At 43.4% G+C, this 22,992-nt stretch overlaps 1 protein-coding gene across 1 annotated transcript in view; it reads right to left on the bottom strand.

The window, feature by feature from the left end:
- Positions 1–22,992, bottom strand: part of THSD4 (thrombospondin, type I, domain containing 4) — a 673,841-nt gene that overhangs the window by 509,202 nt on the left and 141,647 nt on the right. The window contains exon 7 of the mRNA XM_010834474.1: positions 14,128–14,230. Coding sequence (XP_010832776.1) covers positions 14,128–14,230 — 103 coding nt within the window. The remainder of the gene's footprint in view (positions 1–14,127; positions 14,231–22,992) is intronic.

Genomic DNA, 22,992 nt, shown 5'->3' on the forward strand with positions numbered 1-22,992 from the left:
ACAGGAAGAAAAGCTATGACCAACCTAGACAGCATATTAATAAGCAGAGACATTACTTTGCCAACAAAGGTCCATCTAGTCAAAGCTATGGTTTTTCCAGTAGTTATGAATGGATGTGAGTTGGACTATAAAGAAAGCTGAGTGCTGAAGAATTGATTCTTTTGAACTGTGGTATTGGAGAAGACTCTTGAGAGTCCCTTGGACTGCAAGGAGATCCAACCAGGAAATCTTAAGGGAAATCAGTCCTGAATATTCATTGGAAGGACTGATGATGAAGCTGGAGCTCCAATACTTTGGCCACCTGATGCGAAGAGCTGAGTCATTAGAAAAGATCCTGAAGGTGGGAAAGAGTGAGGGCAGGAGGAGAAGGGGACGACAGATGAGATGGTTGGATGACATCACCGACTCAACGCACATGAGTATGAGTAAGCCCTGGGAGTTGGTGATGGGCAGGGAAGCCTGGTTTGCTGCAGTCCATGGGGTCACAAAGAGTCGGACACAACTGAGAGACTGAACTGAACTTGAACTTTCCTTGTTTTACTTCTAAAGTATTTAAACATATCCACACATGTTTGTCAACAAATTAAACAGTGGTTTCCTCCCGGGGGTGGGGTGGTGGTGGTGGTGGCAGCGGTGTGGCAGTGGTGGTGTGTGTATGTGCGTATCTTGCAAGCCAAAAGGAATGAAAAAATCCAGATAAAAAACTAAGCACTAACCATGAAAGGGTGAGCTGAACAGAAGGACTTTTATAAGAGTAGTGATAGTACTTCTGCTTAGCCCCAGGTGGAGCTGCGGCCGCCCCATGTTAGCCCCAGCTCAGAAAGAGCAATAAACGTGTCTCCTTCAGTGGGCCGTTCAGTGATCACTGGCTTCCAGCAAGGGTGAGAGTGGAGCAGTGACAGTTGCAGAACAGGAAAGAGATGAGAAAAGCAACAATCCAGAAATGTCTCCCATTTGAACAGAAATGGTTGTGAACCAAAGCCTTCTAGTTCAGGCTGTGTATCACAATTAGTAACCTTAAGGAAAATATATATATCCCAATAAATACTAGGTCCCTAAGTATTTGGGTTCAAAGGACCTCAAATAGCTGTTTGTGTCTCCTGGGTTTTTCAGGAAAGAGGTGTGATAATGACACATGTGTACTCAAGACACGATGACAAGTTATCTGCATAGTTCGGGCTGAAAATAGCTGGGTTTGGAACCAGGATAATTCAGATATAAATCACTGCCACTACTTCATTTTACTTTGCTTTAGTCAACCCACCCTCAGATGCAGACAGGAAACACAACTTCAAATGCAGAATGAAGCCTATTTAATACATCGATAGCAGACAATCCAGTTTTTAGAAACTATCCTTGATTTACTTTCTCTACCTCTAGATACACTGGGCCCCTGAAAGAAGCCTGAATTTGAAGGATTACTCTGGGAAATCCAGGCCTGTCACTGACTATTTCAGCCATCCTAAATGTCTTCTTTTGGAAAATTACAATCAGTTGCATATTATTTGGTGTTTTACTTACATTTTAAATGTGAACATGTTTTAGACAAAACTAGTCAATGATGCATTCATTACATTTATTTGCATCATTTCCTTCATTACTGGGTTAATTGGCAGGTATGTCATCACAGTGTGAAAGACAGAAAGAAAGTTACAGATGTTGAGGTTAACAAGCTTACAGTTACCAAATGAGGAACGTGGGAGGGGAGGGATAAAGCAGGAGCTTGGGGTGCACATACGTACACGCCTATATATAAGACAGATAACCAACAAGAACCTACTGTATAGCCCAGGGAACTCTACTCAGTATTCTGTGATAACCTAGGAGAGAAAAGAATCTAAAAAAGAATGAGTGAATATATGTATATGTGTAACTGAATCACTTTGCTGTACACAGGAAACTGGAGAAGGCAATGGCACCCCACTCCAGTACTCTTGCCTGGGAAATCCCATGGACGGGAGCCTGGTAGGCTGCAGTCCATGGGGTCACGAAGAGTCGGACTTGACTTCACTTTCACTTTTCACTTTCATGCACTGGAGAAGGAAATGGCAACCCACTCCAGTGTTCTTGCCTGGAGAATCCCAGGGACGGGGGAGCCTGGTGGGCTGCCGTCTATGGGGTCGCACAGAGTCGGACACGACTGAAGCGACTTAGCAGCAGCAGCAACACAGGAAACTAACACAATACAGTAAATCAACTATAAGAAAAGGAAGAGGATACATGCTACCATTTCCCTTCCCATAGTTACGCAAGACATCACTAATCCATGCCAGTGACACTCCGTGCTCCTGAGCCTTGCACACCAGAGACACGCTCAACCAGAGCTGCTTGTTAGGACTCATATATTGATTCTAAAGGGAGCAGATCGGATGGTAAACAAGTGGCGTGCTCCAGTACACATGGAGTCAACTGAAGGAAGTAAATATTTAGCAGATTGGTGAAACAAAATGTAGAATGACAAGATGGCTGCTTTTAAATATCTGAAGAGGGAACTGGAGGTTTCATTCCATGTGGTTCCAAAGGTAGCCAGGCAACAACCATCCCAGGATGAATTATAGTTGCATTATAAGAATGGCCTTATTACAAAGTGTAGGCATTGTGAAGAGGAAGGTGAAGCCAGCCGCCTGGGTAAACACAGGAATGCTGGAGCTTGCTCTCTCCCTTCCTCCTACCCAACCCCAGGTACACAACAGATTTTTCCTTTAATCCTTTGTTAACAAGTTCCACTGACTCATGGAATGTTCTCACTGCAATTTCTAAGAAACACATACCGCGTAGGGCTGCTTTTTAACAGCTTCAGGGGAGGGACTATGCAAATGAAGGAGAATTTCTTTCATCAATATGCAAAAGGATGGGTTGGATTTACAACTCAGACAGAATCTGCGTTTTCATGGATTATTTTCCAGCTCTAAGGCCTCTAATTCTAAAAACCTCTTGATGTTGGCCCCATACTAATGTCTCAACATCCGTGTAAAGGTGCAACCAAAGGTCCTGACCACTCCTTTGGGACCCAGCTCTATCAATTTATGATCAGAGGCATCTGCTCAGAGGGTGAGAGAGCTGTGCTACAAGGATTAAGACAGAGTCCCAGGATGTCCTGGAAAAGTCTCAGTTGATGTAAAAACACATTTATTTGTTTTGAAAGGTACCAAATGGGTCACGGCTTGGTTACATGAAGGGAAAAATTCTTTCATAGCCCCTGAGGCAAATGGCTGCTCTGAAATCAGCAGGCTGTGGTTATGTAACATCTCTTTTAATCTGATCCTTCTATTTTATCCTGCGACCCAGGGTAGATCATCCAACCTGGAGGCTCAGTTCTTGAGTCTGTAGAATAATGACATCTGACCTTGCTCATCCTGACCAGACATACCAGGATGGAGGCAGTCTTTGAAGAAAGCTGAGCTTCCCAGGAGAGAGAAATGACAGGCCTGGGTCTCATTATTGAATATTTTGCAATGGGTTTAAGTTTTATCCTTGCCTTTAAATCCTCAAAATTATTTACATTTAGACTAATCTGCTTTTTTAGATGTTGAAATATACCCTGAGGCTTTTCTTTACTAATTACCTAGAATGATACTGCTGTAAGTGCCAGGAAAGAAACTGCTTTTACATGAATCCTTTACACCTTCCAGAATACTTAAGAGCAGAGGCAATGTTCTCCCTCAAATAATCTTTTCTTTTCCAAAGCCTCAGTTTCCCAGGAAAACACTCACAGAGACATGATTCCATATGCCCCACCCTACATCCTTCTTTCTTTTTAGATACAGAGAGGAACACGTGACCTAGGTGTCAGTCACTCGGTTCAGTCACGTCTGACTCTTTGCGACCCCATGGACTGCAGCACACCAGGCTTCCCTGTCCATTACCAACTCCCAGAGCTTACTCAAACTCACGTCCATCGAGTTAGTGATGCCATCCAACCATCTCAACCTCTGTCGTCCCCTTCTCCTCCCGCCTTCAATCTTTCCTAGCATCAGGGTCTTTTCCACTGAGTCAGTTCTTCGCATCAGGTTGCCCAAGTATTGGAGCTTCAGCTTCAGCATCAGTCCTTCCAATGAATATTAAGGACTGATTTCCTTTAGGATTGACTGGTTGGATCTCCTTGCAGTCCAAGGGACTCTCAAGAGTCTTCAACACCACAGTTCAAAACCATCAATTCTTCTGTGCTCAGCTTTCTTTTGGAGAAGGCAATGGCACCCCACTCCAGCATTCTTGCCTGGAAAATCCCATGGATGGAGGAGCCTGGTAGGCTGCAGTCCATGCAGTCCTGAAGAGTTGGACACGACTGAGCGACTTCACTTTCACTTTTCACTTTCATGCATTGGAGAAGGAAATGTTCTTGCCTGGAGAATCCCAAGGACAGTGGAGCCTGGTGGGCTGCCGTCTATGGAGTCGCAGAGATGGACACGACTGAAGTGACTTAGCAGCAGCAGCAGCAGCTTTCTTTATTGTCCAACTCTCACATCCATGAATGACCACTGGAAAAACCATGGCTTTGACTATGTGGACCTTTCTTGGCAAGGTGATATCTCTGCCTTTTTAATACACTGTCTAGGTTGGTCATAGCTTTTCTTCCAAGGAGCAAGCGTCTTTTAATTTCATGGCTGCAGTCACCATCTGCAGTGATTTTGGAGCCTAAGAAAATAAAGTCTGTCACTGTTTCCATTATTTCCCCATCTATTTGCCATGAAGTAGCATGGGACTGGATGTCATGATGTTTGTTTTCTGGATGTTGACTTTTAAACCAACTTTTTCACTCTCCTCTTTCACTTTCATCAAGAAGCTCTTTAGTTCTTCACTTTCTGCCCTAAGGTGGTGTCATCTGCATATATGAGGTCACTGATATTTCTCCTGGCAATCTTGATTCGAATTTGTGCTTCATCTAGCCTGGCATTCCGCATGATGTATTCTGCATATAAGTTAAATAAGCAGGGTGACAATATACAGCCTTGACGTACTTCTTTCTTGATTTGGAACCAGTCTGTTGTTCCATGTCCAGTTCTAACTGTTGCTTCCTGACCTGCATACAAATTTCTCAAGAGGCAGGTCAGGTGGTCTGGTATTCCCATCTCTTTCAGAATTTTCCACAGTTTATTGTGATCCACACAGTCAAAGGCTTTGGCGTAGTCAATAAAGCGGAAGTAGATGTTTTTCTGGAACTCTCTTGCTTTTTCAATGATCCAGTGGATGTTGGCAATTTGATCTCTGGTTCCTCTGCCTTTTCTAAATCCAGCTTGAACATCTGGAAGTTCATAGTTCATGTACTGTTGAAGCCTGGTTTGGAGGATTTTGAGCATTCCTTTGCTAGCGTGTGAGATGAGTGTGACTGTGCAGTAGCTTGAGCATTCTTTGGCATTGCCTTTCTTTGGGATTGGAATGAAAACTGACCTTTTCTGGTTCTGGGGCCACTGCCGAGTTTTCCAAATTTTCTAGCATATTGAGTGCAGCACTTTCACAGAATCGCCTTTTAGATTTGAAATAGCTCAACTGAAATTCTGTCACCTCCACTAGCTTTGTTCGTAGCAATGCTTCCTAAGGCACACTTGGTCTAAGGTTCACAGATCTAGGTGTACTTTACACATATAATCCCACCAAAGAGTCTGTCCAGGATTACAGAAACCAGCAAGAAAAGAACAACCATTACTAGCCCCATTCACTTCCTTCTGAGGTCATCCTCAACACTGCATGTCACAGGATGAAGGTACCACAGAACCCCAGCCTCTATCCCATGTCCCTTTGCAAATGCACACTGGTCAATCCAAATTACGTCTGACAATGAGTGGAAGCAGAAAGAACCCACAAAGTCACATACCATACCTATATAAGGAGGCCTATCTGAAGAAATCTTCAGAAATGCAAACACGAGAAGGAAAGAGTGGCAATCACACGTTATAGTCTAATTTCAATAGTCCCTCAAAGGTGTCAAAAAGTCTCATGAAATACAGTTGACAAACCAGGTGGGGATCCTGACTTGTCATGAGTTTCTGTCATGGATATTGGTTGTTTGGGGCCACCCCAGACCATTCTTCCTTCTTTTGGTTCAGCACCTGGATTTCCTTTCTGGGAATCTATTCTCCTCCTCTGCATGTAGTCTTGGTGGGACTGTCAGTCAGGACTCCCCCAACCCTTCTAACCCCAGCCAAGCAGTGGGCATGTGGCCTGTGCCAAGCCATAGGGCTCTTATTTCCAGGGCTCTGAGTCTTGGATGAAGAAACCTGTCAAAATGTATCCACTGTAGCAACACGAGCAGCAGGCAAGTAAGACCATCAGTTCTGTCCACTGGATCCCCAGAGCCCCCTTTGTATCTGTCCTTCACCCAGCCTGCTCCCACACACTTCCTGTTGATTCTTAGAGCTACTGGATAGCCTTCCAACAAAATCCTTTTGTGTTTGACCTAGCCAAAATTGGTGTCTGCTGCTTGTGGAAAAAAGAAGAATTTACACAGATGTGCAGCTTGCTTCTTCAGATTCTGGACCTAGTTGAGGATTTCTAGGCTCAACTAAGCCCTATGATCCTAAATGATTCCAAAAATGATACTCTGCATATGAGTACATTCTCCCTAAAATCCTCTTGTGCCTCTATGGTCAATAATAATGAGTATTTAAAATAAAATAGAGTAAGAGAGAGAGAGGCAAACTAGCAAGGCTTCAATTCAGTTCAGTGCAGTCACTTAGTCGTGTCCGACTCTTTGTAACTCCATGAATTGCAGCACGCCAGGCCTCCCTGTCCATCACCAACTCCCGGAGTTCACTCAAACTCACGTCCATTGAGTCGGTGATGCCATCCAGCCATCTCATCCTCTGTCATCCCCTTTTCCTCCTGCCTCCAATCCCTCCCAGCATCAGTCTTTTCCAATGAGTCAGCTCTTCGCATGAGGTGGCTAAGTATTGGAGTTTCAGCTTCAGCATCAGTCCTTCCAAAGAACACCCAGGACTGATCTCCTTTAGAATGGACTGGTTGGATCTGCTTAGAATAGTTCTATAATGGTGAAATTTATATTAGCTCTAAATTTTACTTTTAGGAATGAAGACAGAATGGGAAAGAGAATCTACTGTTTATATACAATAGAATGCATAGATCACAAAGGTGCAGTCGATGGGTTTCGACAGCTACACACACCAGTGTCACAGCCATGCCAATTATGATCTGGAACATGACCATCATTCCACAAAGCTCTATCATGGGCCTTTCCAGCTACTCCTTCCCCACACCCATAGGCAAACACTGTGCTGACTTCCGTCAGCATAGCCCAATTTTCCCTGTTCTAGAACAAAATACAAAAGGAATCAGGCAGTGCATAGGCTCGTATCTGGCTCACTCTGGTCAACATAGTGTTTCTGATATTCACCTGGATCATTATATGTGTCAGTAGAGTGTTCTTTGTTATTGCTGAGTAATACTCCACTGTAGAAATGTATCACAGTGTGTTTATTCAGTCTCCTGTTGATGAAATAGTTGGCTTGTTTCCAGTTTGAAGCTATCATGAAAAAAGTTGCTGTGAACATTCTTAAATAAATATTTTTTATGGAACTATGATTGCTTTCATTGCTCTTGAATCAATGAATTTTCATTTAATGGTGAAAAGTTTTGTATTAACAGCATGCAGAGAAACAATAATATAATTTTTCCTGGAGGGAAAATGGTGTCTATTTTCCACCTTTTTCCCTAGGATAGACTAGGTTCATAGGTACCATTCTATTAACCCCTTATTCTTCCTTTTTAAGTTTCAGTCTCTCAATCTCCAGAATTCTCATTTCTCTACCATTCTAAACAAACCTTTCTCTTGACCTTAAATTAAGCCAGCAAACACTCTCAATATGCCTTCTTCATGGCAATTTTTAAAAGGAAGAGCTAGCCCTATTCACTGGCTACCCTCTTTTTTAAATTTTATTTTTAATTGGAGGATAATCACTTTACAATATTGTGAAAGTTTCTAGCACACATCAACAGGAATCAGCCATAGGCATACCCATGTTCCCTGCTTCTTAAAGACCCCTCCCCTCCCTGCTCATTCCAGCCACTAGATTCTCTCCAGTGCTTTCCCCACAGTCTCTCCCAGTCTCATTTTCTCAGGCCCCAGCCTCCCCTTGACTTCTGGCTGTGTCAAGCTGTGTTCACTGCTTCTCCCCCACCACTCCTTCTTTTATCTTTTTTAAAGAAAAGTTAAACTTTAATTACTCAGATAGTTTTTACAAGGAAAACAGGCACCGAAAGACTGGTCTAAAATGCTCACAACTCTAACATATCTTTCTCCTGGCTTTCATATACACTGGGAGTAGAGATTCTGTAGCCAGATTCTGAGGTTTGAACCTGGCTCTATCACTTCCTATCTGGGTGACCTTGGGTAATTATTTAACGATTATATACTTTGTTTCTTGTGTAAAGTGAGGCTGATAATAGGACTCACCTCACAGGCTTGTTGTAAAGATTAAAGGAGTTAGCCTGGTACACAGTAAGTGCTTGCAACTCCTATTATCTCATTTGTCCCTCATTGTGGTGTATATAATAGAACTTTATAAACCATAATAGACTTTATTACTATTAGAGATGATATAAGGCGCTATAATACTTTGGTGCCACCTCTTCTCAGGCTCCTTTCATCGTTGGGTCTCTTTTCCCTGCTTCTTTAACGTGGATATACGTCAAACCTCCTTCCTGAGTCCCTTGTCCTCGTGATTCTTTTTTTTTTTTTCTTTTTCGTTTTTTGTCCTCGTGATTCTATACTCTCTTGAAGGTCTTCATCACAGTGGCTTTAATTATCACACTAAAGACAATGACTTCAAATATAGGTCTACTACCCTAAGACATCTCCCTTAAACACCCCAACTTCTTGCTGGGGAGCTCACTACCATTCATTCATACTCAACTAATGTATAAAACCAAAATCACTGTTTTGTTTTCACAAAGAGGCTGCTCTCAGGATTTTGCTTTGTCCTCAGTGGAGGTTTAGTCGCTAAGTCATATCCAACTCTTGCGACCCCATGGACTGTAGCCCTCCATGCTCCTCTGTCCATGGGATTCTCCAGGCAAGAATACTGGAGTGGGTTGCTATTTCCTTCTCCAGGGGATCTTCCCAAGCCAGGAATCAAACCTGGGTCTCCTGCACTGCAGGCAGATCCTTTACCAACTGAGCTACAAGGGAAGCCCCTTGTCCTCAATGATACACTCAAATGCTGAGCAAACATGACCTGGTCTTGCCAGGTATTCCTAGGCCTGGATACAAGAGCTTCAGAATGGCTCTGTGGAGGGTAGAAAACTGGAAAACTCCTCTCCTTTCCCTTAGGCCTTCCCTGTCCACTCTGAAAAGTCCATGATGACTATGAACTGTCTGTGCAGGAGGGATGGGCTGAGGGAGCGAGAATTCCAGGAATGAATCAAGTTGCTTCGGTAAAACATAAACATCCTAACCCCAGGTCCACCAGCACTTGGCCCTAAGCCTTCCTTCCTCACATCATACAGTTTTGATAATACCGTCCATGTTTATGACAGTCCTTGACCCCCTGTGCCAGAGCTAGACTTGCGGGGGAGTCAGCAGCACCCCTTGGCACCAACATTCCATCCCTGACCCTCGGAGCTTTAATCAAGGAGAAGGAATAGTCTAAATGGCTCAGGGCCCTGTAACTGTTAGAGGCTCTGTGTCACCTATAACATTCCCTAGAGCCAAACCTACTCTTCTTGCAAGCAGCCTAATAAGTCACCTGAACTTACAGAAGGAAGACACAGCTCAGGGAATTCTCTCGAAGCTTCCTGCTTGGACTAGTCATTAGGGTGGTCATGGATATTCCACTTCTGCTTTGAGCACACAGCAGGATGGTACCTCCCTGCTGCCCTTGAAGTTAAACATGATGCGTCACTTGCTTTGGCTAATGAGATGTGAGCAGAAACAGCACCGATCACTTCTGGGAGAAGCGGGAAGGATCCACGGGTGATTCATTTGTTCCCTCTCCTTGCCTCAGTGGAAGCAGAGGCTGAGATGCTGCTTCTATCAGCCTGGACCCCTGAATGAGCAGAATACATACTGCATCACACGGGTGGTTTGGGCAAGAGACAAACTTGTTCTGTTAAGTCTTAAGGACTCAGGGCTCTTTGTTCCTGCAGCTCAAGCTACTCAGTCCCGACAGATACACTGGCCCTGGTTGTATGACCAGTTGGCAACCTCCAGTTTCTGACTCAGTCTCACTTCTGGTTTTTAGATTTGTGCTCTGCTTAGTTCAGCTCTTGGGGACATACGGTGCATTAAAATACCAATACAAAGCTGTCCCCTGGCTTATGGATTAAGACTGATACTTGCTGCTGTAGAGCCCACAGTGACCTGGCAAAATTCTAGACTCTAGTTATGAAAACAGGTACAATTTTCTCCAATGCACCTAAACAAGACTCTACGTATTAAAGTATCCTTTTCTAGCTATATTGACCATACAATTTACAGTCCAAAGTGGTTTGGAGTGAAGGGGGATGAAGGTGACACATGAACTATCACTATACTGAGTAAACAGGCACGCATAGACCCTGGAATTCTACTTCTATCGTCTTTACGATATTAAGTCTATGAGAAAAATTCCTAGAGGCATTATCTTAGGACAGATCACTATGTCCAGGAAATGCAGTTAAAGGTCTAGGAAGAAGCATGTGGTGAAATTAATGTGTTTATCAGAGAGTGTGCTCTGCTTTTACTATTCTATGTGGCACTGGGTTGAATGAGTGCAGCTGTTCCCCTAAGTAGGCACATGCGAACAGCAACAGACATCCAAACAAAACCAAGAGCCGAATGCAAACTCCAGCCGTAAAATACGAACACCCTGCAGAAACATTAACAGCGTCTTCCTCCCACTGGTCAGCCTGGGAGTCATTTAAGAGGAAAGAGGACAAAATCAAGAAAACAATCTTAGCAGCAAGAAGAATTGTTTAAAGAAAGCCAAAGTAAATGCAGTTTCAGTGACTCTGGGAGCCTCTCCTCCTAGGCATGTGAGACATATTAATGTCAGTAAATATTTTTAAAGAATGCTGAATTTTCTAGACAAAGTAACAAACACAGTGCAGAAGATAGTTGATTTATTTAATCTGCTGCTGTTCTGCATTTTTCTTTTCTTTGTAAAACATTTGTAAAAATGCTTTGTAAAACAGCATTCTCACTGGCTCCTTCAAAATTTCAGTGGCTTATGGTGAAGACGTAGATAATAATTACTGTAGAAGATTCTGTTTTTCTGTCTGTCCCAACTCCCTCTTTCCCACCTCCACTTCCTGGGATGTGGGTTTCTCACCAGAGGGCTAGTCACATGACCTGAGTTAACCCAAGGACCACTGCCCCCAACCTAGGCCCTGAACTCATGTCCAGGGATGGGAATATGACCCCAAAAAGATCACAGTGTGGTTTTTCTGAGACCGAAGCCCTCATTAGGCATATTAGCTTCCTAGGCTGCCATAACAAATGACCACAAACTGGGTGGGTTAAAACAACAGAATTTATTCTCTGACAGTTCTGGAGGCTGGGAATTCAAACTCAAGGTGTTGGCAGGGCCCTGCTCGCTCTGCAATCTCTGGGGAAGAAGCTTTCTGTTACTCCTCCTGGTTTCTGGCATTTTCCAGAAATCCTTAGTGTTCCCTGACTTGTAGCTGCATCACTCTAAGCTCTGCCTTGGTGTCACATGGCCATCTTTCCTCTGTCTGTGCCTGGGTGTTCTCTATATGTGTGTCTCTGTGCCTCTTCTCTTTATATAAGGACACCAGTCGTATGGATTAAGGGCCCACCCTCATCCAGTATGACCTCTTCTTAACCTGAACCTTAATTACATGCAAAGACCTTATTTCCAGATGAGCAAATTCATAGGTACCAGGGATAGAAAGATTGGGGAACATAATTCAACCCATAACACTGGATAAGAGAGAGATTTTCTCACTCTGAGTGCAAGTTCAAAGCCATGTAAGCCTGTCCATCCACCTGAGAAGTAAGTAAACAGACCAAGAGATGGAGAAAGAGAGAAAAGCAGGCTCCTAACGTTATTGGGGGAGAAGGCAACGGCAACCCACTCCAGTACTCTTGCCTGGAAAATCCCATGGACGGAGGAGCCTGGTAGGCTGCAGTCCATGGGGTCATGAAGAGTCGGACACAACTGAGCAGCTTCACTTTCACTTTTCACTTTCATGCCTTGGAGAAGGAAATGGCAACCCACTTCAGTGTTCTTGCCTGGAGAATCCCAGGGACAGGGGAGCCTGGTGGGCTGCTGTCTCTGAGGTCGCACAGAGTCGGACATGACTGAAGCAACTTAGCAGCAGCAGCAGCAACACTATTGAATCCCTTGAAGGCAGCCACATCTAAATCCCAGCCCCATTCTTGGACTTCCCAGTAACAGGACCAACAAAGTATCTTTCTTGTTTAAACATAGGTAGGCTGGGTTTCGGTCACTTACAACCAAGAGTTTTAATCAATGTATGCACCAGTGAATAATGCAATATAATGTGAATCCAAATAGTTTGCCATATTTGGATGGGGACGAACAGGCGGACTATACATGAAAAAGACTTGCCATGAGTTGAAACTAAGTGATGGGTATATAGGAGGTTATTTTCATATAATTATATTATTCTATTTTTACATATGTTTGAAATTTTCCAAAATAAAAAGTTGAATCAGATGTTAATTACACCCCCTCCTACCTGAGGACCCACAATTAAAGTCCAGCCTGAGTCAGGGCAAACAAAAGAACAGAAAAAGTAGAATCATACATAGACAACAGCTGGCATCCACAGGCAATACTGATGATAGGCGAAAATACCAGCATGAGTTTTCTTTGTGGGATGCAAAGAGCTTTTGATACTAGACTTGAGTCTACCAGGCTTGACAGGATCAGGTGGCTGGCAGAGGATCACGTGGAACTAAGCAGAGAGGGTTGGGTGATGTGGCTCCAGCTTCAGGCTAAACAATGGGGACAGACAGCGCATGGCTGGAGGAATTCACCTTGCCTCCCAGTGAACCACGGTGAAGCAGCTATTACTACCCACAGCCAACAATAAAGCAAGGGCGCAGCTCAGACAAAAGAAAGGGTTCCTTCTCTAAGTGCTCACTGCCAAGTACTGTTGCCCTGACATAAGAATATATTTCACAGTTGACAAAACACTCATGATTCTGTGCCTTAATTTAAGCCAGAGTCACCATCTCTTCTGAGATCTTGCCTCCCTCCTGGATTAGAGTTTCTCTACCCCAGCTGCCCATCAGAATGACTTGTGATCTTAAAAAAAAAATCCCCATCCCCAGGCTGCACCCCAAATCAATTAAATCACAATCTCTGGGAGTGGCACCCAGGCCTCAGTATTTCTAGAAGGCTCCCCAGTGATTCTAATGGGCAGTGGTCATGAGACCACTTTAAGAATCCAACCCAAGCTGCAGACACTTCTCTGAGACAAATGTGCAGACAAGAATAATTCTGTATCCCATTTCAGAGCAGACATCCACCCCGCCTCCCTTTTCCCATGGCCTTACACCTAGGCACGACTTCTCACATGTGGACACAGATTCTATAATGGAATCAGCACAACTCACTATGGCCCCAAAACCAAAACATAAAACAGAAGCAACATGGTAAAAACTCAATAGACTTTAAAAATGGTCCTCATCAAAACAAAACAAAGGAAAGTGACTCCAAGATCTAGAACAGTACTGATGAGCTCTGCAATGGTTGTCTACCACACTTCCTCTTGGGAAACTGCATTTGAGGCTCCCCCAGCACAAAAGCCAAACAACTGTCAGCCGTACAACTCCACATGCTCTCTTAAGCCATTCTACCAGCCCTTGCAGCAGGAACCAAGGAAAAGGGAAACTCTATCCTGGCTCACTCCTCACAAGTTTAGCTTGAATCTCTTGCTTCTACTCATTTCTTGACCCTTGCTCTGTCTCACTCATCCTCTCATCCTCAGATGCTGCTTGCTTCGACCAAAGCCTCTCCCATCTGACTAATGGTCCAGCTGTCACCTGAGAGCTATTACTACCTTTGGTAAAGACCCCTACCAGCTCCTCCTCGCACTGCCACTCTAGCCAGCATCACACTGGTTCCTCCAGCAACAACAAAAAGGCAACAGGGTTGGAGAACAGACAAAACTGATTCCTGTGGACAAGGCTGGGGCTACTCTTACCTTCTGCAAATGGTTCCCATTCATAAAACCGGCCCATGAACGGCTTGTTGTTGTAGGATGCACACTGTACCTCCCAGATACTTCTACTGCTTTCTGGACACACCTAATAAAGCAGATATTAAATATGCAATTAGCATCCATATCTTTTCATGGCCCAAGCCAAATCCCATGAGGCCTCACCAATGTTAAATGCCTGTACTGTCCCACTGAAACCTGGGTTTCTAAAAATGTGCTGATCACCTACATCAAAAATTTTAAATGCAGATCCCAGAGCTTCACTCCAAGTTTACTAAATCAAATCTTTGGAAGGACACCACATTTTTAACATGCTTCCCACGTGAAGATTTTGCATACCATAATTTGAAAACTACTGACCTAAACCTGCTCTTAACAAAGAGATCTGCTTGCCTCCCTCAGAGAGGCCACCCATTTGCATCTGTTTGACTTTGCTCATGCCATTCTTGTGCATGGGGTAATATTCACAGCAAACACGGACACTGCTCTTACCATGTGCAGCGCTATTTTAAGCATACTAACTAGGGCTTCCCAGGGGGCACTAGTGGTAAAGAACCTGCCTGCCAATGCAGGAGATGTAAGACATACGGGCTCAATCCCTGGGTTGGGAAGATCCCCTGGAAGAGGGCATGGCAATCCACTTCAGTATTCTTGCCTGGAGAATCCCACGGACAGAGGAGCCTGGTGGGCTAAGTCTATGAGGTCACAAAGAGTTGGATAAGACTGGGGCGACTTAGCATGTATGCACATATTAACTAATTTATTCCTCCTGATGACAATGTTATTGATATTTTTATAGATTTGTTTCTACTAGTGAGCAAACTGAGGCATGAAGCAGTCACACAGCCAGTGAGGGCAGAGGCTGAATTGAACCCCAAGAAGTCTAGTGCCCACCAGGCTGCCTGCCAGTCTACATTCTGGCCTAAATTCTCTCTACCGTCTAATGCAGGATGGTGCATCTTATTTTGTCTAAATTCTCTTCACTATCTACTGCAGGAGATCTGAGCCCTCAGCCTACAGAAGAGACATTCAGAGAGCTCCTGGGAAGTGCAGACTCGTGGATCCCTCCCTCAAGGATTCAGTAAGTCTGGCATGAGGTCCAGCAATCTGTAGTTTGTTAATTTATCCAGGTGATTCTGATATACTAGTCTACTCAGGTTTAATATCCAGCTGCTTCTGGCTTATTTCTTTCTTATTTATAAATGGTGAATATGAGTAAAATGGGACATAAATGTGGAATAAGATCAGAATCTCCTATTCAAATTGTGGATAAGGTAGGTTCTAGCTTTTTAAACCCAGCACACTTTAAGGTGAAGGGTGTGTGCCTATGTGTCTGTATTTTAATAATCAGACAGGAAAGGAATGCAGCCACTTAAATATTTAAAGCCCTGTATGGAAGTCTCTGAAGTAAAGTGCTAATACAATAGATCAAGTCCTACAGGATTAGAAGGAAATCTACTATATGTATCAGAAACATCAGGTCTCCTGGAAGATGAGGGGAGGGAACAGAGTGGGGAATGAAACCAGGCGGAAGGAAAAACATCCCCTGCTTGATGAAGGGCAGTGGGGGATGCTGCTGGGACAAACACGCAGGGTGGTCATAACCCTACTGCAGCCTGAGCCAAACCATATAGAACGAGAAACCAGTGAAGTAGAACATAATGGAAACTGGGCTGGGGGAAGGGGGCCAGGTGGTTGGGCAGGGTGTGCTGAGCTCTGACAATGGGTGAGAAGCTGACAGGCTGGGGAAAGCTGTCTCCAGGGGCCATGGGAGCCAAGCTGCTGGCGGTCCTTAAGCCGGAACCATGTAGGCTTCCAGCAAAACCAGCTGCCTCCATGAAGGATTTGGGGTTAAGATGCTTTTTACAACCCTTTGGCCAGAACGAGAGTTCAACCAGGTTGAGATCAGCTGGGCAGCTTAGGAGCAGGCACCATCCTTTCAATGAGAAAGACTAGCTAAGGGGATTGTTAAAAACACAGATTCTTGGGCTTCCTTATCCAGTGGAGGATAAGGAAGAGGGCCAGGAATATACACTTGGAATGCCCCCCTCTGGTGATCCTGGGGCAGCCAGCCTGGCACCAGATTATGCAGCCACAAATAAGAGCCACTCCAAGGCCTCAATCACACTCCAAATGATTTAACATGCAATCAGAGTGTGAGAGCGGAAGACAAGCAAGAACAACTCCTTTAATTTAAAGAGGAGGAAACAGAGGCATGGAGAGACGGGTTACCCTGCCAAACGTCCCACAGTGACACAGAGACAGAGCCCAGAATGCTGAACACCCACCCTGGCCATCACTAGAAACTTGAGATCCACTGCTGGGTGGCAGGTTTTCGTAATGGAAAGAGACTACAACAAATGGGCCAAAAGTCCTGTTCCTCAAATAACCACTCCTACATAAAGCCAAGCTGCTCTGAATGAGGCTCCACCCAGGAGCCACCCTAATTAACCTGGTGGCAGTTACCAGCATCAGAAGCTGTACACCATAAAAACTCAGCCAGTCTGTTTAACCTCTTTATAATTTTATTCTTTTTTTATTTTTGGCTGTGCTAGGTGTTTGTTGCTGTGTGGGCTTTTCTCTAGTTGTGGAGATCTTCCTGGATCAGGGATCAAACCCTTGTGTACTGCATTGGCAGGGAGATTCTTTACCACTGAGACACCAGGGGAGCCCAAAAGTTTAGCTATTCTTAACACCATCACCATTATCATTTGGCAGCAAAATAGTGCCAAACAGCTGGACCACGAAACAACACAGCTATAGAATCATTTTGAATTATTTGATGCTTGATAATCTAAATGTATATTTCATGACATGGAAAGCAGTCCACAATCTACTAAGTGAAAAAAGTGATTCTGTGTGTGTGTGTTGGGGGGTCTGTGTGTGTGGAGAGAGTGAGAGAGATTAAAATGGTTATCTCCAGATGGGCTATAGATGTTTTCTTTTTATAATTAACTTGGTTTATTTTGTATTATCTAGTTTTTCTGCAATATTTAACATTTATGTAATACAAATGTATCACTATTGAGCTCTTCCAAACACATAGCCATGCAAAGCTGGAACAGCTCAATACTGTTAACATTTTTGCAGAGTTTTTAATGCTAATGCCTGGTGCTTTTATTATATCCATATGCATCTGCCAAGTCTACCAGCCACTGGTGATAGGTTATTCAGGATACCCTGTCTCAGATCAAAAAGTTCTTTATATTTGAGTGTGGCCCCAGTTACCTCCTGAGGCCGGGGTGCTTGTTGACATCTGACCCACAGTGAGGGGTCAGGTGCTAAAACAGCAAATCCACCTATGGTTACCAAGAAGCAGATGAGTCCAGAGATTGACTATGGTACCCAGCGATCACCTGGCATGGGAAGGTACAGCAGGAGGTTAACAAGATGCCCTGAAAGATGACCCACAGGAGGCCAGGTGAGTTGCCAGTGAAAGTCAGGACACTACTTCCTGAGGAGGGGAGAGACCTGGTCAGAAAAATGCAAGCCTCACAGAGTCCAGATGTGGAAGTGGGTTATTGAGACAGAATTACGGTACAGGAGAGGAATATAGATGTCTGGGGTGATAAGAATGATAATGGTGTTAAGAATAGCTAAATTTGGGGGCTTCCCTGGTGGCTCAGTGGTAAAGAATCTGCCTGCCAATACAGGAGACAAGGGTTTGATCCTTGATCCAGGAAGATCCCCACAACTAGAGAAAAGCCCACACAGCAACAAAGACCTAGCACAGCCAAAAATAGAAAAAGAATAAAATTATAGAAAAGAATAGCTAACTTTTATCGACACTCACCAAATGTCAGCTATTCCACCAAATGATTTATGTATATTTACTCATTTAATCTGCACAACCACTCATATCCATTTTATAGATGAGGAAGCGAAGGCAGAGAAAAGTTAAATGAGCTGCCCAAGGTCACAGGGCACGTGGGGAAGTCAGGATTTAACTCTAGAACTCATGACAGTAAGCACTCTGCCAAGGTGCCTGTCGAGGCCATGAGGACAGCATAGTTAATTTGTAATGGATCCTCAGACAAGAGAGCCGTAAGCTCCTCTTGCTTACTGTCAGGAGACATCCTGGGGAACAGGTTTAGATTCGGCCTCTGAGGCCCGCTGGAGCGGCCCCGGTAACTAAGACTAGGGAGCTGAAGATTGAAGATGAAAACCAAGGAGGGCTGGGGAATTTCTGTTTCATGTCTCTTCTGTAGATTACATCTGTTTGTACTTGTCATACTATTATCAGTGTACGATCTCCTCTCTTTTCAACAGACTCTCTGAAGTTAAAACTTCCAGGTTACAGATCATTTTACATTTGTTACACTTTAAGGGGGTTGTTTCCTGATGCCATAGACTGAGTCACCCTCACCTTATCAGTAATTGTCTCTATATTACACTGTGAGTTGGCTTGGGGCAGATTTCCTGCTGATCCTTTCCATGGGCACAGATCCTTATAATCTTCAGGCCAAAAAACTGAAACAAGGGAAAAGCCATGGAGATAGAGATCAGGCTCACTCAGGATGGGGCCAGCTATGACTGGAGCTTTACAGCCAAAGAAGGCCCCTGGGAGATAACCTCCTTTCAAAGGACTCTCTTCCATCCCTAAGAAGGAGGGTTATTCCCACCAGTCTCTTATGGGAAGTGGAATAAAGATGTACTTTAATATAATGAGCAGAATCCTTATAAAGCACTTGAGGCCCTATCCAAAGTTCCATCTAGACAATTGCTTGGAGTTGCTATGAGTCACAAAAATTATTATGGAAACTCTGGCTATGTTTCTAGTGACCCTGGTTAATCTGAGATGACACTGCCCATACATAACTTCACTGCTCAACAGGTCCCTGTCAGTGATCACACAATTACCTTTTGGTAATTAATTATTTCAGTTCCCCAGGAGACTGAAGAATATCATCCCTGATGAAGATAACACCAAGGAACATGACCTTGGGGTCTGCCTGGGTCCAATATGCACTTTTTTTTTTTTTTTTTTAGCTTTTGCATGCTCTGGATTCAATCAAAAGACCAGCTACCATAGCAACACATGATGTATTTAACATCACCACAGTGAAAAAAATCTAAGGAACAAGCTCTAGAAAATGTCCTTGCACTGCCATGAGAAAGTGCCTACGTGACCTTGGGAAAAGTACTCTGCTCCTCTAAAATAGCCTAAATGACTGCATTTCAATCCCAAACCCTATGCTACTGCCCCCAACCCTGGAATTCCATGAGGAGTAAGTTAGTAATATATTCAAGTTTGTAGCTCATAGTAATGCATACATGTTAGCTGAATTGAAATCTAAGAAGACATCAAAGATGAATCCAGCAGTTCCAGAAGCTCTAAGTGCCTGACAGGTGGGTGTTCTCTTCTACAGATGGAAGATTGGCTTTGTTTCCCAGCCGTAGAATCATACAACCATGGATCAAAATTTCTTACAAGTGATCCAGCACAGTTTTCAAATATGCTTAATAACTGCTTTCCCAAGTCACTTGGAACAAACTCAACTTTGCAATAATGCTGCCACCTCCCACCACTTCCAGGGCCCTCTAGACAGTCAGCAAACTGGTTTTTCCAAAAGAGCTTGGTAAAGGCTTTGGATTTAAAAAACAAATAACTGAGGTTTTCTCCATTCTCAGACACTTTTTTTTTTTCCTATCCAAATTCGTACTGTTCTCCTCAAGAAAGGAGTTTCCCTCTTATTCAGTAAGTGCATCAAAGACCCAAAGGATGTTAATGTAACTAAGCCCATCCAATCACCCAAGAGAACCCTGTTTCTTAAATACTCTGTACACATGTCTATACAAACCTAGGTTTATCACAGGAATGCTTGTTTATTTCTCCCTCTTTAGATTATTCATGTATCTCTAGATCTGTAAGAAGAATATCTCTAAAAGAGAATTAGAGGATATTCTCTCAAAGAGAATATCCTTTTCATAACTAACCAGGAAGTATGTGGGAAAAAGTAAACTTTTAAATTCAAAGCTCCTACTCCCCCAAGGAGCACAAATTTTACAGTCGCTACTTTAGGAATCTTATTAATAAGCCTGGTTTCCCTCCCTTCTGCCATCTGCTGAGGCAAGACGTGAAATTCCTTCAAAGGCAAACAGTCATTGTGCCCTTGCTATGATTGCCATTATTGACGATGCAAAGAAAAACCCCTCAAAATAGGCTCCTGCAAGGATTTCATGCTGCCTGCCAAGTCACTTCAGTCGTGTCCGACTCTGTGTGACCCCATGAACTGCAGCCTACCAGGCTTCTCTGTCCATGGGATTCTCCAGGCAAGAACACTGGAGTGGGTTGCCATTTCCTTCTCCAATGCATGAAAGTGGAAAGTGAAAGTGAAGTTAATCAGTCGTGTCTGACTCTTAGCGACCCCATGGACTGCAGCCCACCAGGCTCCTCCATCCATGGGATTTTCCAGGCAACAGTACTGGAGTGGGGTGCCATTGCCTTCTCCCAAGGATTTCATAGGCCAAGGTAAAATAAATAAAGAAATAAACCAAAACATGTAATGCCATGGGAAGAATTAATCTTGAAAAATAAGGAGTTGATTGATCCTTCAAAACATTGACAAATCAACAAAACAAAAATTATTAATATACTATATATAATAAAAATATAACTGAAAATAAAATGTGGCTAACAGAGAACAGCAGAGTGGATGTAAGGGGGTCATTTCTTTATCTTTCGGAGTGAGGAGTCAACAGAGAAAATTTGAAGCTGATATATCAAGAAGCGAGGCGTTGGTATACTATTTCAAGTTATGGAGAAATTTAAATTTTAAATGATTGACTGTAATTACATCTTGAGAGAGGGACGAGGATATACCTCTCTTACTGCCACTGTGATATTCCTTCCTATTTTTGTACTTCTTTTTGTAATTATGAAAAGTGACAGTTGTGAATAAAAAACTCAGTATTAAAAAACTATGATCATGGCATCTGGTCGCATCACTTCATGGCAAATAGATGGGGAAACAATGGAAACAGTGACAGATTTTATTTTCTTGCGCTCCAAAATCACTGCAGATGGTGACTGCAGCCATGAAATTAAAAGACGCTTGCTCCTTGGAAGTAAAGCTATGACAAGACTAGACAGCATATTAAAAAGTCAGAGATACCACCTTACCAAGAAAGGTCCGCATAGTTGAAGCTATGGTTTTTCCAGTAGTCATATATGGATGTGAGAGCTAGACAATAAAGAAGACTGAGCGCTGAAGAATTTTGGTGCTGGAGAAGACTCTTTAAAGTCCCTTGGACTGCAAGGAGATCAAACCAGTCAATCCTAAATGAATTCAACCCTGAGTATTCATTGGAAGGACTGATGCTGAAGCTCCAATACTTTGGCTACCTGATGCAAAGAACCGAATCATTGGAAAAGACCCTGATGCTGGGAAAGATTGAGAACAAGAAGAGAAGGGCGCATCAGAGGATAAGATGGTTAGATAGCATCACTGACTCAATGGACGTGAGCTTGAGCAAACTCTGGGAGATCACCAGGGAAGCCTGGTGTGCTGCAGTCCATGTGGTTGCAAAGAGTCAGACATGACTGAGCAACTGAATAACAACATATTTATGGGTATGATTCATACACTTATATTTCACACATATATCTGTATGAAATTTATTTGAATATTTATGTTTAATGTATCTAGTATTTACATGTTTATATATACTATATACATAAGGCCACTGTTCACAAAACATTCATTTACATATTTCATATATATCTGTTAGTCATTCAGTTGTGTCCAACTCTTTGCAACCCCATGGACTGTAACCCACCAGGTTCCTCCCTCCATGGAATATTCCAAGCAAGAATACTGGAGTGGATTGCCATTCTCTTCTCCAGGGGATTTTCCCAACCCAGGGATCAAACTCAGGTCTCCCACATTGCAGGCAGATTCTTTACCGTCTGAGCCACCAGAAAGCCCATTTCACACACACACACACACACACACACACACATATACACACACATATATTTCTATGGAAAATTCCGAGTGGCCTGAGAAGATGAAAGCAGAGTTCTGCAAACAGCACTGACATTCACATGTATTTCCCAGATAAGGCGGCTAGTGCCAAGTTCATGACAGGAGAAACCTAAGTTGAGCCCTGAAGTTAGAGAACTTGTTTATCCAGCAACTGGCCCCATAGTTCCTGGTACATTTTACACTTCACAGAACTGCACTGACTTCTTGATGTGGCCCATTTGCAAAGTTTCTCCTTAAACTGCATGCAGGAAGTTGTTTATCAGTTCCTCTCTCATTTCATATAAGAATAGCAATGGGATAGAATTAACATCTGCCTAAAGAGAGCTTTAGCTATATTTGAGATTTGTCCAACATCCTCCCTTCATTTTCACTTACTTTGAGCCAGAAACAACTCTGCATGTGGATAAATCCATTGTCAGAAGTCAGTCCCACCCCCAGGGAAATTTACTGGAGAGTCACTGATACCACAACTCATCACAGCCATTTTTTGCTAAAAGCTGCTTTTTAGCCCCAGAGGTTTTTCCCCTCAAAATGCTAAGTGCACTCTGTCTAAACTCAGGATCATGCCTCTTTGTCAGCAAAGCCGTTTAAAAACTCAAAACCTTGTCCCTGCCTTGCACCTGGTGACTCACTGCAGCCTCCTTGATCCAGAAGGAGCCTGTGTGTCAGTTTCCTCTCCAGGGAGGAAGCACCGAACTCAGAGTGCTTAAGAGAAGACGGAGGGAGAGAGACATCTAGGGCTCCAGGACAAACAGCATAAGATGTCTGGATTGGTTAATTATGTTGCAAATAATAATAATACAAAACCCTAGAAACAGCTGGCAGAAAAGAGCTGTATTTTTATTGCATCTCCACAGACACC

This window comes from Bison bison, unplaced genomic scaffold (genome assembly GCF_000754665.1).
Source record: "Bison bison bison isolate TAMUID 2011002044 unplaced genomic scaffold, Bison_UMD1.0 scf7180017864034, whole genome shotgun sequence".
NCBI lineage: Eukaryota > Metazoa > Chordata > Mammalia > Artiodactyla > Bovidae > Bison > Bison bison.